At 38.4% G+C, this 12,977-nt stretch overlaps 1 protein-coding gene across 4 annotated transcripts; it reads right to left on the bottom strand.

Annotated features, from left to right (window-relative positions):
* Positions 1-1,141: 1,141 nt before the first annotated feature.
* Spp1 (secreted phosphoprotein 1) lies at positions 1,142-8,238 on the bottom strand. Of its 4 annotated transcripts, none has more exons than XM_027388485.2 (7): positions 8,083-8,238; positions 6,900-6,967; positions 6,766-6,804; positions 4,476-4,556; positions 3,913-3,954; positions 2,633-2,929; positions 1,142-1,952 (listed from the first exon to the last, which is right to left on the bottom strand). In XM_027388485.2, the coding sequence occupies exons 2-7, from the start codon at positions 6,951-6,953 to the stop codon at positions 1,563-1,565; spliced, it is 903 nt and encodes a 300-aa protein (XP_027244286.1). In that variant the 5' UTR covers positions 6,954-6,967; positions 8,083-8,238; the 3' UTR covers positions 1,142-1,562. The 4 variants fall into 4 exon arrangements, with proteins under 4 accessions (XP_027244286.1, XP_027244287.1, XP_035308644.1 ...); XM_027388486.2 differs by having other exon boundaries at positions 8,029-8,180; XM_035452753.1 differs by lacking the exon at positions 8,083-8,238 and having other exon boundaries at positions 6,900-6,990.
* Between the last annotated feature and the right edge of the window lie 4,739 nt (positions 8,239-12,977).

The following is a 12,977-nucleotide window of genomic DNA, read 5'->3' as shown; positions in this document are numbered from 1 at the left end:
TAACTTCAACCTCTCGAAGGCAAACAAGGGCAGCAACAGTAGCCTATAATGTTTTGGGGGTCTCTTGGACATCCCTGACCAACCACTCAAAAGAAGGCATTTCATGATTGGGCTTGTGGTTTCTGATACACAGCCTATAGCCCAGATGGGAATCTTTCATTTAAACTCTAAACTCTATTTGTATAAGTATGCATAGACATATATGTATTCCATGTAATTGTAGTTAGGTAGATAATTCCTTATGACCTTTCCAGATCTGATTGTCATTTTACTTCCTTCCTTCTTTTGTATTTGTCTCCTACCCCATAATCAAAGCCCTCCTTCCTCCTTCAGAAAATCACTTGTACCCTGCTGTTCTCATCTCTGTTGCTCCCAACACCCCACTGTACCTTTTTACTGTCCAGTTAACTACAAGCTTTATATACACATATGAAGAATTTGAGCTAGGAACCTTGAGAAGGAATACACAGTATCTGTTTTTCTTGATCTGGATTACCCCCTCCATGCGATCTTTTCTAGTTCCATCCATTTACCTGCAAATTCTATGGCTGGATTTTTCTTTAAAGCCTAATAGTATTCATGTGTCAGTTGAAGGGTGTTTAGGTTGTTTCCATGATTTCTAAATGGGATTTCTAAAGAGGTAAGGCTTGTGTGCTACTTTAGAGCTTCTGGAACTTCACATTCGAATGAAATTGAGAAGAAATTTGTTTTCATTTGAAACACCATTAAATTCTTTAATTATATTGTATATATTTAAATATATATATATATATATATATATATATATATATATATATATATATTGCTTTTTACCTAACCTATATAAGGGAAGGAAAGCCACAAGATTACTGAACAAATTAATAGATAAAGACAGAAAACATAAATTGACTTTTGACTACATCCGGGCTTTCATTAGCTCTTACATTAGCTAGTGAATGTTATAAATAGGTAAGAAAATGCCATACGAGAGCCTTGTTTTTCCCCCTGCTATCAACTCTCAGGTAGACCTTGTTCTGCTGATCACTAGAACCGTAAGATGGCTTTAACTAAGTCAGGCAAGTTCATTAAAATGGTTACAGTTTAGAAGTCACAAACCAATTTTGAGAAACCAATAAGGAATAATTGACACCACTAGTCTTGCTACATTCAAGATACAAGATTTATTCACACCAACAAAATAATCACAACAAAATATACACTAATTATAAAAACAAAAGATTGTAGTGACATTGTTATAGATTCTCTTTTATCCATGTAAAAGCATTTTGCTTGTGTCTACATACATCTTATTCATAAAGTAATAACAATCATTAAGATGCAGTGGCCATTTGTACTTCTACAGAAAGAACAGAGGCAAAGTACTGAAGCTTTTAGGTTACAAGGGTGTTTTCATGGAGCAACAAACTAAGCTAATAGCCCCAAATATTATCTATTTTCTTCTCCACATACATATACCCACTAAACTAAGAAATGAGCAGTTAATATTCTTGCTTAGCCCTCACTAATCTTCTTCTTCTTTTTTAACTAAAAGCAAAGTAAGGAGCTGTGGTTTTGCCTCTCTTTTAATTGACCTCAGAAGATGAACTCTCTATTTCATGGGAAATACGAATTTTCAGATGGTTAATGTCTTCCTTACTCTTAGAGTCTGGAACTAGCTTGTCTTCATGGCTCTGATGTTCCTGGCTTGCTTTGGAACTTTCCTTGCTATCAATCACATCAGACAGCTCAGTGCTCTCATGACTAGCTTTCTGTTTGTGCTCCTGGGATTGCTCATGGCTGTGGGTTTCCACACTTGGTTCATCCAGCTGACTTGATTCATGGCTGGTCTTCCCAGTGCTGTCCTGATCAGAGGGCATGTTCAGACGATGGACAACCGGAATAACCTTGAGGGTGTCAACCAGCTCCTTGCTCTTCATGTGGGAGCTAAGATCCTCATCTGTAGCATCAGGATCCTGAACCAGAACAAATTGAAGAGTTATACAAACAGCTAGGGATAAGAACATTATAATCCTTTATCTCTACACTTTAGGTCAAACTGTACTAAGTATTTTTAAAACTTGATTGAAGAAGAAAAGGCACTAGCATGTACTTTGTACTTTACCAGTCACCATTGTGTCAGCCATTTCTACTTTAATAGGTATATCCTTTATGTCTGTGATAAAACTTGTAGGGTGGTCTCATAGTCTCTGATTTACATGGAAAGACATTAAAAGTTAAATCAAATAGAAAATAATAAGGCTGAGTCTAATTCAGACCCTTTTACTAAGTTCATTATAATTGTGACTTTTACAGTTCCTCTCACACACTTGGCTTCCAAATACGACCATTATATTTCACAAATAACTTCCTGCAGTAGTTATTGAACTAACATAAATGCCTATTAAATATTGCTTAGATACTGGATTTGGAAGGATAGAATTGTGTGTGATAGAGAAAATTAACAAAGATATTATGTACACTTTAAACAGGACTGCCAACATAGAAAAATAAAAAAGCTCTGTATTCAAAGACCATAAAGCAGACTTCAAATAAATGTGCAGTTCTTGGTGAATAGTGGGTGAATTTGTATACTCTGGTTTCCTAGAAGTGAGCTCAAGCCATAGTCATTCTGTGTGTCTGACAAGGGATTTACCTGGTCATCAGAAATGTGGAACTTCCTAGACTTTGACCGCAGTCCATAAGCCAAACTGTCACCTCGGCCGTTAGGGATCTCTACTGTAGGGACAGCTGGAGTGAAGACTTCTGTTTGTGTAGTAACAGTAATGGACTCATCAGACTCATCAGAATGGTGGGAATCGTCAGGATGGTCATCCTCATCTGATTCATCAGAGTCCACAGAATCCTGGCTGTTTGCATGGTCTCCGTCATCATTGTCATCATCGTCATCATCCATGTGGTCATGGCTTTCATTGGAGTTGCTTGGGAGAGTCTAAATCAAAGATCAAGATGGCTCAGTAAATTAGTGTTTGGGTTTTTTTACACTGTGCTAGTTTTCTTGAATATTTTAGTTTAATTTCAAGATCTTTGCATTTACAATAAATTCAATACTTTCCATGGTTTCATTGTGACAAAGTGGGCCTCATACTTGCTTTTTAACACAAGAATAAATGAAATAACATTCTGAAGCACTTTTTTGGCTTCTTAATAAAATGTTATTTTCTTAGATATTTTCAAGTCAAACTTATAAGTATGATGCTCATATTACTAACAAGTTTTCCCTTGTAAATAGTGTACATTGTTCATTTACTGAATTTATTGAAGTAATAAGCATAAATAATGTTAGTTTGATTTTTTGTGTGAAACATAATCCCTCAAGATATCATATTATACCTTAATATAGAGATTAAACTCTATAGTTGCCTCCCTATTGTCAAGGATAGTCAAGAGATGACTCTGTATAGTACACGGGTTTACAAACAATGGCCCAAATCCATATCATGAACTAAGGATTAAAGACTATTAAACTATAAATCTGTGGTTCCTTTTTAAATCTAACTTTCTTTATCAGAGTTTATCTATCTATTTAAATTGAATCCTAAGGGAAAATTTATTTATTTGCTCAGCAAATAGGAAAAAACACTTATCAAATAATCTTTAACATTAGCAACAGAAACATTTTAAAGTAAAAAATCTTGGCTTTGTTAAGCACTGATGGTCTGCTTATCAAATATTAGTTAAAGCATCTTTAAATTACCTTTCATACTTTATAAGAGGCTTAAAGTTTCAAGTAACAGGTATAGGTAGACGATTTCTGAACACTAAACTGAAAAACCTGTGTATTTTGATGATGAATGAATGCATTTCCTTCCTAAGCAAGCTTTTGAATGGCGATTCACTAACAATCTGAAGGGAACAATGAAGTAGCTTCCTCCAGATCTCTAACAGTGGGAGTCAGTGAGTGTGAGAACTTACTTCTTGTTTAAGATCATCTGTTTCTTCAGAGGACACGACATTCTGAAGAAGAAAGGCCACATATTAGCATACACCACACATGCTCAGCTGCTTAGTTCAAAGTTATTCTTTTCAGTCTAAAGCTGGTCACTTTTTTTTTAGCCTGGATGATGATTTACAGTGGGACAAACCACCATAGTGTATGCATTGTTCTTCTAGGCACTCATTCACCTAGAAGCAGGAAAACCCCACTTACTAGCTTGTATGGTTTGATTAGTAGCTGTCTATTATCATTGTTAGGTGTTTTGCTTGTTTGTTTGTTTTCATATTGTTTTATCATTTATTTGTTTTATTTTTGTGGTCGGTATTTTGCTTGCCTTGTATTAGTGTACTGTGTGCATGCTGTACCTCAGGAGATCAGAAGATAGCAGCAGATTCCCTGGAACTAGAGTTACAGAAGGTTGAAAGCTGACATCTGGACACTAAGAACTGAACCAGGGTCCTCTGCAAGAGCAGCCAGTGCCCTTAATAGCTGTCCCATCCCTCCAGCTCTGTTTCAGTTTTGAGAAATTGAAAAACAATACCTGTGGGGCTAGGAGATTTTGCTTCTGAGATGGGTCGGTTTCCAGCCATGTGGCTACAGCATCTGTATGTTTGCTGTAATGCTATTAAAAAAAAGTGTGTGTTTGTCATTATTAAAAAATAAACAAAGGGATCTGCATGCCACAAGCTTATAAAATGACTATAGTTTCTACTCCTGAAGGAAAAACATAATATATACTCATACTTCCATGCAAAACTTCAGAGATTATAAAAATATAACTTATTTTTTTTATTGATTCATTTAATGGTACTCTAAATAGCATTTACTATGGGACTTGGCTGTTTTCAAAGTGATTTATAAATATAGCTTCAGTCCTTTCAACTCCTTATGCGGTAGACATCAATATTTACCTGTTAATACCAAAGAAGAAACTCAGCCACATTGTGGCTAGGCAGTAAGAAGTGGCAGAGCCAGCATTCAAACCCAAGCACACTTCCTAGTCTACCTTTGCTGGATGAAGTTTTCTCCCAGGTAAACACCCTTAATTACTATTGATCCCATTGTTTTCTCTCCATAGGACAAAGAGGAATTCTCCAAGGCAGTACTTCATATGCTGGTGTCCTTAGCTATAGGTAGCTATTTAAATGTAAGTTTAGATTAAATTAAATGTAGTTAATTTCAATATGAATTAAGATAAAAAACAAAGAACTGAATCTCTCCATTGAACTAGCTACTCAAGTCTAGTGGTTAGCAGATAGCCATTGCATAAAAATTCTATTGTACCAAGCTGCCAATGGTGGAAACAGAATAGGCTGTCCCTCAGGGAAGACCATCCATTTGGAAAGTGATTATGCTACTTCAGGAAGAGCATATTGTCCTGCATAAGTGTCCCATGGTCAACTGTGTTGGCCACACTCCATCACTGCATGGTGATTGTGTTACTGAGAACAAGAAACCTGAGATTCTACTCATCACTTGCACAACCACCTGAGGTGGCAGTGTGTGTACAATCACCTGAGGTGAGCATGTCTGATTTTGTCACAGACAGCTCTACACAGGACTGCTTCTGTTGGGCAGTTAGAGAGCCTTGCTGGAGGAAAGGGCTGTTGCTGTACCCAGAGGCAAAGGCTGACCACGTGTGCTCACATATGACATTTGTCACACAACATAAGTTACATTTATAGTTTAAAGTAAGTGATATGAAGAATTTATGTGTAAGCAAAGTAAATAGGCTCAAACAATGTTCAATCATCTTAACATAAATAGCTAGTGTTAATCTTCAAGGGTATATCCTTAAAGACTTCCATATTTTCTTCTGCTTCTATGTTTCTTAGATTCTAGAAAACTGACTTTTGAGCTTTTCAACTACATCTTAAATACCATTTGATGGCCTATACTGTTGTGTCTTTAAAAAATGCATCCCTGTATTTTAAAATATTTATCTTATTCTATTTTTGAAAGTACCAATTATTGCCTCTCTCTTGCATAGGAATGCTAATTTTCCTGTTTTGTTAAATTGTGATTCAACACCTGTGTTCTCAAGTCTGTTGGAAAACAGACAGGCCTACTCACCCCATCCTAGACACCCCACATTTTAGCAACTCCCTGACTGTCTTCATGAAGCTTCAGTGACTCCCAAGCAACTCTACACTGGCCTTTCTTAGTTCATCTGGAACTGAACTCCGTGTGCCTTTTTGTCCAGACTCCATGGGACAAGGCCCATCTGTGTTAGTCTGGCATGTGTTCACCTACTGTGGAGGGGCAGGTAACCAGTGCTGCTGGTCAAATAACTGTAATAAATACAGATGTTGGTTTGGTTTTCATTTTTGTTTAGGAAAATATAGTCTAAAGTCTGCTGACAAGCACAATAGATTCAAACAGCTCGAACAGACTTTCTCTTTATGGTGGCTTCTTAGCAAGAATCTTGGGCTACCGGTATTGTAAATATTGTGGTCATAGGAATAGCTCTGACCAACATCTGGGTGGAGTTCTAAACTCAGCCTCTGTGATTTTCTGCTTCTAGGAAAGTATGCTGGCTCAAGGACAGAAACAGTGACTCAAGATTCTAGGACCTGTTTTATATAAGTAGCAATAGCCTGGTACAGGCTTTTACCATATTAAAAATCTAATTGTAAGAGAATCTGTTTATTTAAAACAATGCCCTGTTGAGTACTGCCTCTGTCTATAACAGTTAGTCAGTAAGTACTATGAAATGAACAGGTCTGATTATGCAGATAAATAAAATGGCAGCAAGTAAAACACTGTCCCAGGCAATCTTTGCCAGGCTGGTGTACATTCTTTAGTTAAATGATCAACCCAAAGGGGCTTACCAGCTTCTGCTCGGAGCTGCCAGAATCAGCCACTTTCACCTTTAACACAGAAGAGTGAAGGGAAAAAAAGGCATGAGAGTGTGCCAAAGCTCATGTACTTTCAAGAATTTTCTCTGAGATTTGGTTGTACTCACCGGGAGAGAGGAGGCAATGCCAAAGAGGCAAAAGCAAATCACTGCAAATCTCATGGCTGTAGTTGCTCCTGCAATATATTTGTGAAGAATACTTGGTATCTTGACAGGTTCATACATATCTCGTTGCCCTACAACATTATAAATTATGGAATCTTTTCTACATCTCAGAGAAAGCATAGGCTTTTGAGTAAGCATTTGTGGGCCTTGGCCTTCTCTGGATCTCTCACCCGTAGCAAGGCAGCAAGGGATGAGGGTGGAGAGAGGCATTTCACGGCTTCTATTTATCCAGTCTTTACATCTGGAGTCTAAGGGTTTATGCTACCACTATCTGATGTCTCCAGCTCTCCACAACTAAGATCAGTTTCACAGTAATTTGGGAATTAAAATGGTGAACTACTGTGGGAGTACTTTTTCCAAGGAAGAAAACAACAACAACAACAACAACAAAAATAGAATGAAGAAAATAAAGTTGCTTTCCATTTTTCCAATTTAAATCTCAAATGTGATTTTTCTAACTTAAATTATTAAGAAAGTGATATAAAACTAAAATAAAGATGTCTTTGAAACTAAGTAAGATATTCCATTTGCAGTGAAGAACATTGAGAGCAGCCAACAGCTTTTCTATGCATGGTAACGAGTCCACATATTATCACACAAGGATCTTAGTGAAAAATTTAAAAGCCAAGTGCAGAAGCAAGACATTGAGAAAGGCTTCCCCTGCACACTCCCAGATGAGTTAATTTATTAAAAGTAACAATATAAATGGCTTATATTAATATATAATATCCTTCTTTAATTGCCTGCAGTCATCCAGCAACTTTAAAATGATATAGATATTTGTTCCAAAGAGACATAGAACTTTGCAGTGTGTGTGTGTGTGTGTGTTTATTTGTGTGTGTGTGTGTGTGTGTGTGTGTGTGTGTGTGTGTGTGTGTGTGTGTGTGTGATTGGTAGTAGTTTTCTCTGTCCTTTAGAGAACCAACTCAGTTTATTTTTAACTTCTATATTCAACCGACTTTGAAGACACCTGGAAGCCTGCAATGTATCCAACCTGCTTATCCAAAAAGAATAGAACCATGCGATCCTGGCTGACAAGTGCTACAGTTAAAAGTTCAGTCTTTGCACTCACCCACAGGATCCAGCCAGGAGAATGTGCAGCCTCACCGGCCAGCTATGACCTTACCTTGGCTGGCTTCCTCGGAGAATGCCAGAGAATGCTGCAGGAGACTGCAAAGCCGAGATGCTGATGCTTAGCTCCTCCTTGTCCTGCTGCTGACAGCTTGGATCTCCCAGAATTTAAATGCTGCTGGGACAGTCTCCACCAACCCAGGAGGCGGAGTGATGTGTCATGAGGTTTTTGCCACTGCCCAACCCACCTGCTCCCACACTTCCCCCTCTGGTTTTGTGGTTGAAAAAAAAAAAAAAAAGGAAGAAAAGGAAACACACAAAACATTACTTATGTACAATATCATTAACTACTCTTTTCATTTATGGGATACATTTAGAATCCTGGAAGAGCACAAAGGTGCATGAGGACGGGAACAGCAGACTGTTCTCACAGAGTTCATTTACAGTTGCTGAATTAGTGGGAAAAAATTAATGGGAATGGAAGGAGCTGGGATGATGTCTCTTTAGACCTAAGTGACAGGTGAAGGCCATGTGGATACACCATTTGTCCCTGACAGACCTACTGAAGACTAGAAATCTGGTGTTTCTGAAGACAGGATTTTGAGACCCTGCCCCCTTTGCCTTTGTATTTGATAGCTCAGGTTGTCTGGGGTACAGTGGCTCAAACTTGTAATTCCAGCACTCAGGTGGCATCATGGGTTCAAGGCTAGCCTAGGCTATACATGGTCTTCCAGATCAGCTTGGGCTACAGAGTGAGACATATATATATATGTAAAATACATATATATATATATATATATATATATATATATATATATATATATGTAAAAAAAACAAACAAAAACAACAACAAGAGCCGGGTCTTGGTGGCGCACTTCTTTAATCCCAGAACTCGGGAGGCAGAGGCAGGCAGATCTCTGTGAGTTCGAGGCCAGCCTAGAGTGAGTTTCAGAACAGCCTCCAAAGTCACAGAGAAACCCTATCTCAAAAAAACCAAAAAAAAAGTGTTTGTCAAACAACAACAAAGATAAAATGAAAACAAAACAATACACACAGCTCAGTTTTGACACTTCAAATATGCAGAAGCATGCCATTCAGACATACCACATAGTGGCCCTGAAATGCCACTCGTGCCCGTGAAGTCATGCCTCCAATGACCTTTCAGAGCTGTGTTAAAGAGAAGAAGGTAGGTCACTCTAGATAGAGACTGCCGAAGCAAGTGACAGTCACATGCCTGCTGGGCTATGAGGCTGCAGAAGCCAGACTTGGGCTTTTAGTCCTTCTGTCACCAATGCCCTGTGTGAGCTTGGGCAAGTCACTTAGCCTTTCTACAGGACAATGGATTTATATAGGTACAGTTACCAGTTCTTGAGGTGTCACAACCCCTATCCCCATTTTAAAGAATGTGTATATTAACTATTACTGAAATCTTCATCAGAGGCTAGTAGCCATGACTTGTAATGTCTTTAAATTGGGATGAGGGTGGGTGTAAGGGATCTTTAAGCTGTTTCTAAAGATAGAACTTATATTTCTGAATTGTCTGTTTTAAGTTTTACTTCCCAACACATATAAAGTTGGCTACTTAATAAGAAAAAGCAAATTTTATTTTCTGTATTAACAAGACCTTACTGAGTGGCTAAAAGTAGATAAAATTATAGATGAAGCAGAACTGCTTTAAATATTTAATGTTCTGCAATTCCTTTCTCCTCTTACTTGAAACAGAGAACATGCTACTTATTATATTACATCTCCATTGCAAGAGGCATGCAGTAACTGATATTAAAAGGTAGGTCAATGGACACATGGGGAAGGGCCTAGGCCTAGGCCTAGGCCCTGAGCTGGCCCAGGATGATGTGGTAGACTTTGGGGAGCCCCTTTTGAGGGCCTTACCCTGCCTGGGGAGTGGAGGGGGGATGGCTAGGGGCAGGTGGTATGTTGGGGGTGGGGAGGGAGAGGGAGAAGGGATTGACATCTGAAGCAAGCTTGTTCCTAATTTGAACTAATAAAATAAAAAAAATAATAAAAATGTAGGTCAAACCATTATTGTATTAGATGCCAGTCCTATTTGTCAAATATTGCTTTTAATATGAATTTAGTTTATGCAATCTCCAACAGAGCTAGAATAAGTGCAGAGCTGTTCTGAGCATTTGGGCTATCTCTTGATGGATGTATTCTAAATGAATTGCGATTGTTAATTTGAAGGTCATTAGCAAATGCTTTATTAAGGTGGTACCTATGACTATAAAATATAAATCACACAGGTTATACAGTTGTAAAACCAGGCTTCTTATTTCTGCTTTTAAAAACTTTTTTCCCCTTTAAACACAACATACTTATGAGTCTGTCATGTTTTCAGTGTAGTGGAGGGAAATTCCACAAATCCTAAAAGCAACAATATGTCCACAGAGGTCACTGCAGTGCCCACAGGAATGATTCAACACAAATTAGAGAGGTATAGGAATAGATTTTGCTGGAGCTGCGCCACCTCCAGTGAAACCACGTGACCCTCCCAGGACTCTTCCCTTTGTAACTCTCAAGTGCCACACGAGGGCAGCATTTCTGGAAAGGTGACATCCTGCAAAGGCCTCAGTGATTTTCTCAATGCAGCAGGGAGAACATCCTCAGAGGCCCAATGTATACAGGCAGCTTCCCAGAAGGCAGAGTAAGGAAGTATATGTCAGCAGTGACCCAGTTCACAACCAGGGCCAGGGACTCTGAGAACTAAGCACTCCTGTTCTGCACTGTTGATTCCTTCAGCAGTCCTAGGTTGACACAATCCTCTGCTTCCCTCTTCCTACACTCATGCCAGCTTTGTGTATTCATGGTTCAAGAATGTCTGTGCCACTGGCATGGGGAGATGAGGAGGTTTGCACTGGGAGCAATTCAGCAAAGCAGGGAAGGACAAGGAGCCCTTCTGACTCGAGGAGGGGCGTGCTCCTGCTTTCTGAACTCAGAAAGCTGCTGACATTTTTCCTGAGTGGGGTTTTCCCATTGTTAGAATTCACACATTAAACAATAATCCGGGAACGTTATCTCTCGTATACCCACATCTCATTCTCATATAACTTTGGTCCGTAGGACCAAGAGTTTAAAATACCCAAATTCCTTGTAAATCTTGTCAATGGAAATATCGTAGCTTAGTTGCAAAGAGTGATTTGTGATCTTAAAATGTAAACACCATAAGAAGTTAAACAGAAGCATATAAAGAATATTGTTATTCCCTTGTTTACATGAGAATTTCCATATCACTGGAAAAGTTAGGTGCTTAAATGTCACCTAGACTGAAGGGAAATTTTTATTATATTGACACCCATCTTCAATGAAAGTTGCTAATTAGATCCTACCTGGTATATAGCTTTCTCAGCTCTACAGATGTTCATTTTGCCCCTAAATAGAGATTCCATTGTTTTAGAATTGTCTTGACAGCATGAGTGATCTGTCGGGATCCCAGTCTGTGGGAAGGGGACATTATTAATCAGAGGGTTTAGGCATGAAATTAGGATGTTTTACAAATACCATTAAGAAATACTGTAAATCCTTTCATCCCATTGTTTAATAACATAGACAACAAAATTTACCTCCTGAAAAAGTGGTCTTCTATGGGTAAGCATTAGTTTTGAATTAAGACAAATAAAAAGGAGTTTCACCTTAAAGCTCACGAAATGTTACAGAGTTTAAAAATATACCCACTGAACTGATTGCTTTAATTTATATTTTTGTGGTTAGAACACAAACAGGTTTCATTGTGAGATATTCATGCACAAATACCATTTAATTGTGTTCTTATTCTTTCCTCCATTTTCCTTTCTCATTGTCTTGGCTCCTCTTGTTGGTCATCAAAATAGTTCTTCCTTTTGGTTTCATAATAAGTAGCATAAATTCCATTACCCTCCCTTCATCTTATCTCACTGCTTCCTTTAGACTTCTTCCTCTTCTTTCATGGTTCCCTTTCTACTTTCATATCCTCCCAAACACACACTCATACCCTCAAACACACACACATACCCTCAAATACACACACATACCCTCAAATACACACACATACCCTCAAACACACACTCATACCCTCAAACACACACACATACCCTCAAATACACACACATACCCTCAAACACACACTCATACCCTCAAACACACTCACACAGTGAAATGCATACTCATGCAAACACTTAAACACATTCACACAAACACACTCACACACACACTCACACACATACACACACACACACATACACAAGCACACACTTGAACACACATTTACGTATACACACACTCACATATACACACATTGAACACACACACACTCACACACATACATACAAATTTAAATCTATATTTGAGTATGTTTTTTCTTTTAACATAAATGATCTCTACTCCCATCTATTTTTCTATGATCATCATAATTTCATTCTTTACAAGTGAGCAAGATCCAATTGTGTATGTATACCACATTTTATTTTTCCATTCATCCATTGATAGAAATATAGGTTGGCTCTGTCTTCTGGCCTTTGTGAACAGTGCAGCAATATACTTGGATATGTAAATGTCTCTGTGGTATATTAATTTAGAATCCTTATTGTATATGGCTCACATATCTATCAAAATCCACATATTGTTGTGCCCAAATTCTGAAACCCCCAAATCACCACGAGACCCATTTAATGCAAAAGCAAAGAGTCTTTTATTGTAGCTGTTTAATGAGCTAACCCCATTAGCTCAGGTCTTTCATCCATTCACCATGGCGATGGCTGGAGAAAGACTCAGGGGAACCACAAGGCAGGGAATATATTGGATAGCGTAAGGGTATATCCAGGGGTACGCAACAGTATCAAGATTGGTGTGCTTCCGGGCTTGGACCACCTATCTTGTGTTGATTGGTCAACTGGTTGTTATGGCCCATAGGCCCTCCCAGGGTGGTTGCTATGCTCTGCACGTCACTGTTGTGCACTT

Source organism: Cricetulus griseus (assembly GCF_003668045.3).
Source record: "Cricetulus griseus strain 17A/GY chromosome 1 unlocalized genomic scaffold, alternate assembly CriGri-PICRH-1.0 chr1_1, whole genome shotgun sequence".
NCBI classification, from domain to species: Eukaryota; Metazoa; Chordata; class Mammalia; order Rodentia; family Cricetidae; genus Cricetulus; species Cricetulus griseus.
The sequence above is the reverse complement of the archived record's forward strand: the minus strand, read 5'-3'. Positions and strand labels throughout refer to the sequence as shown.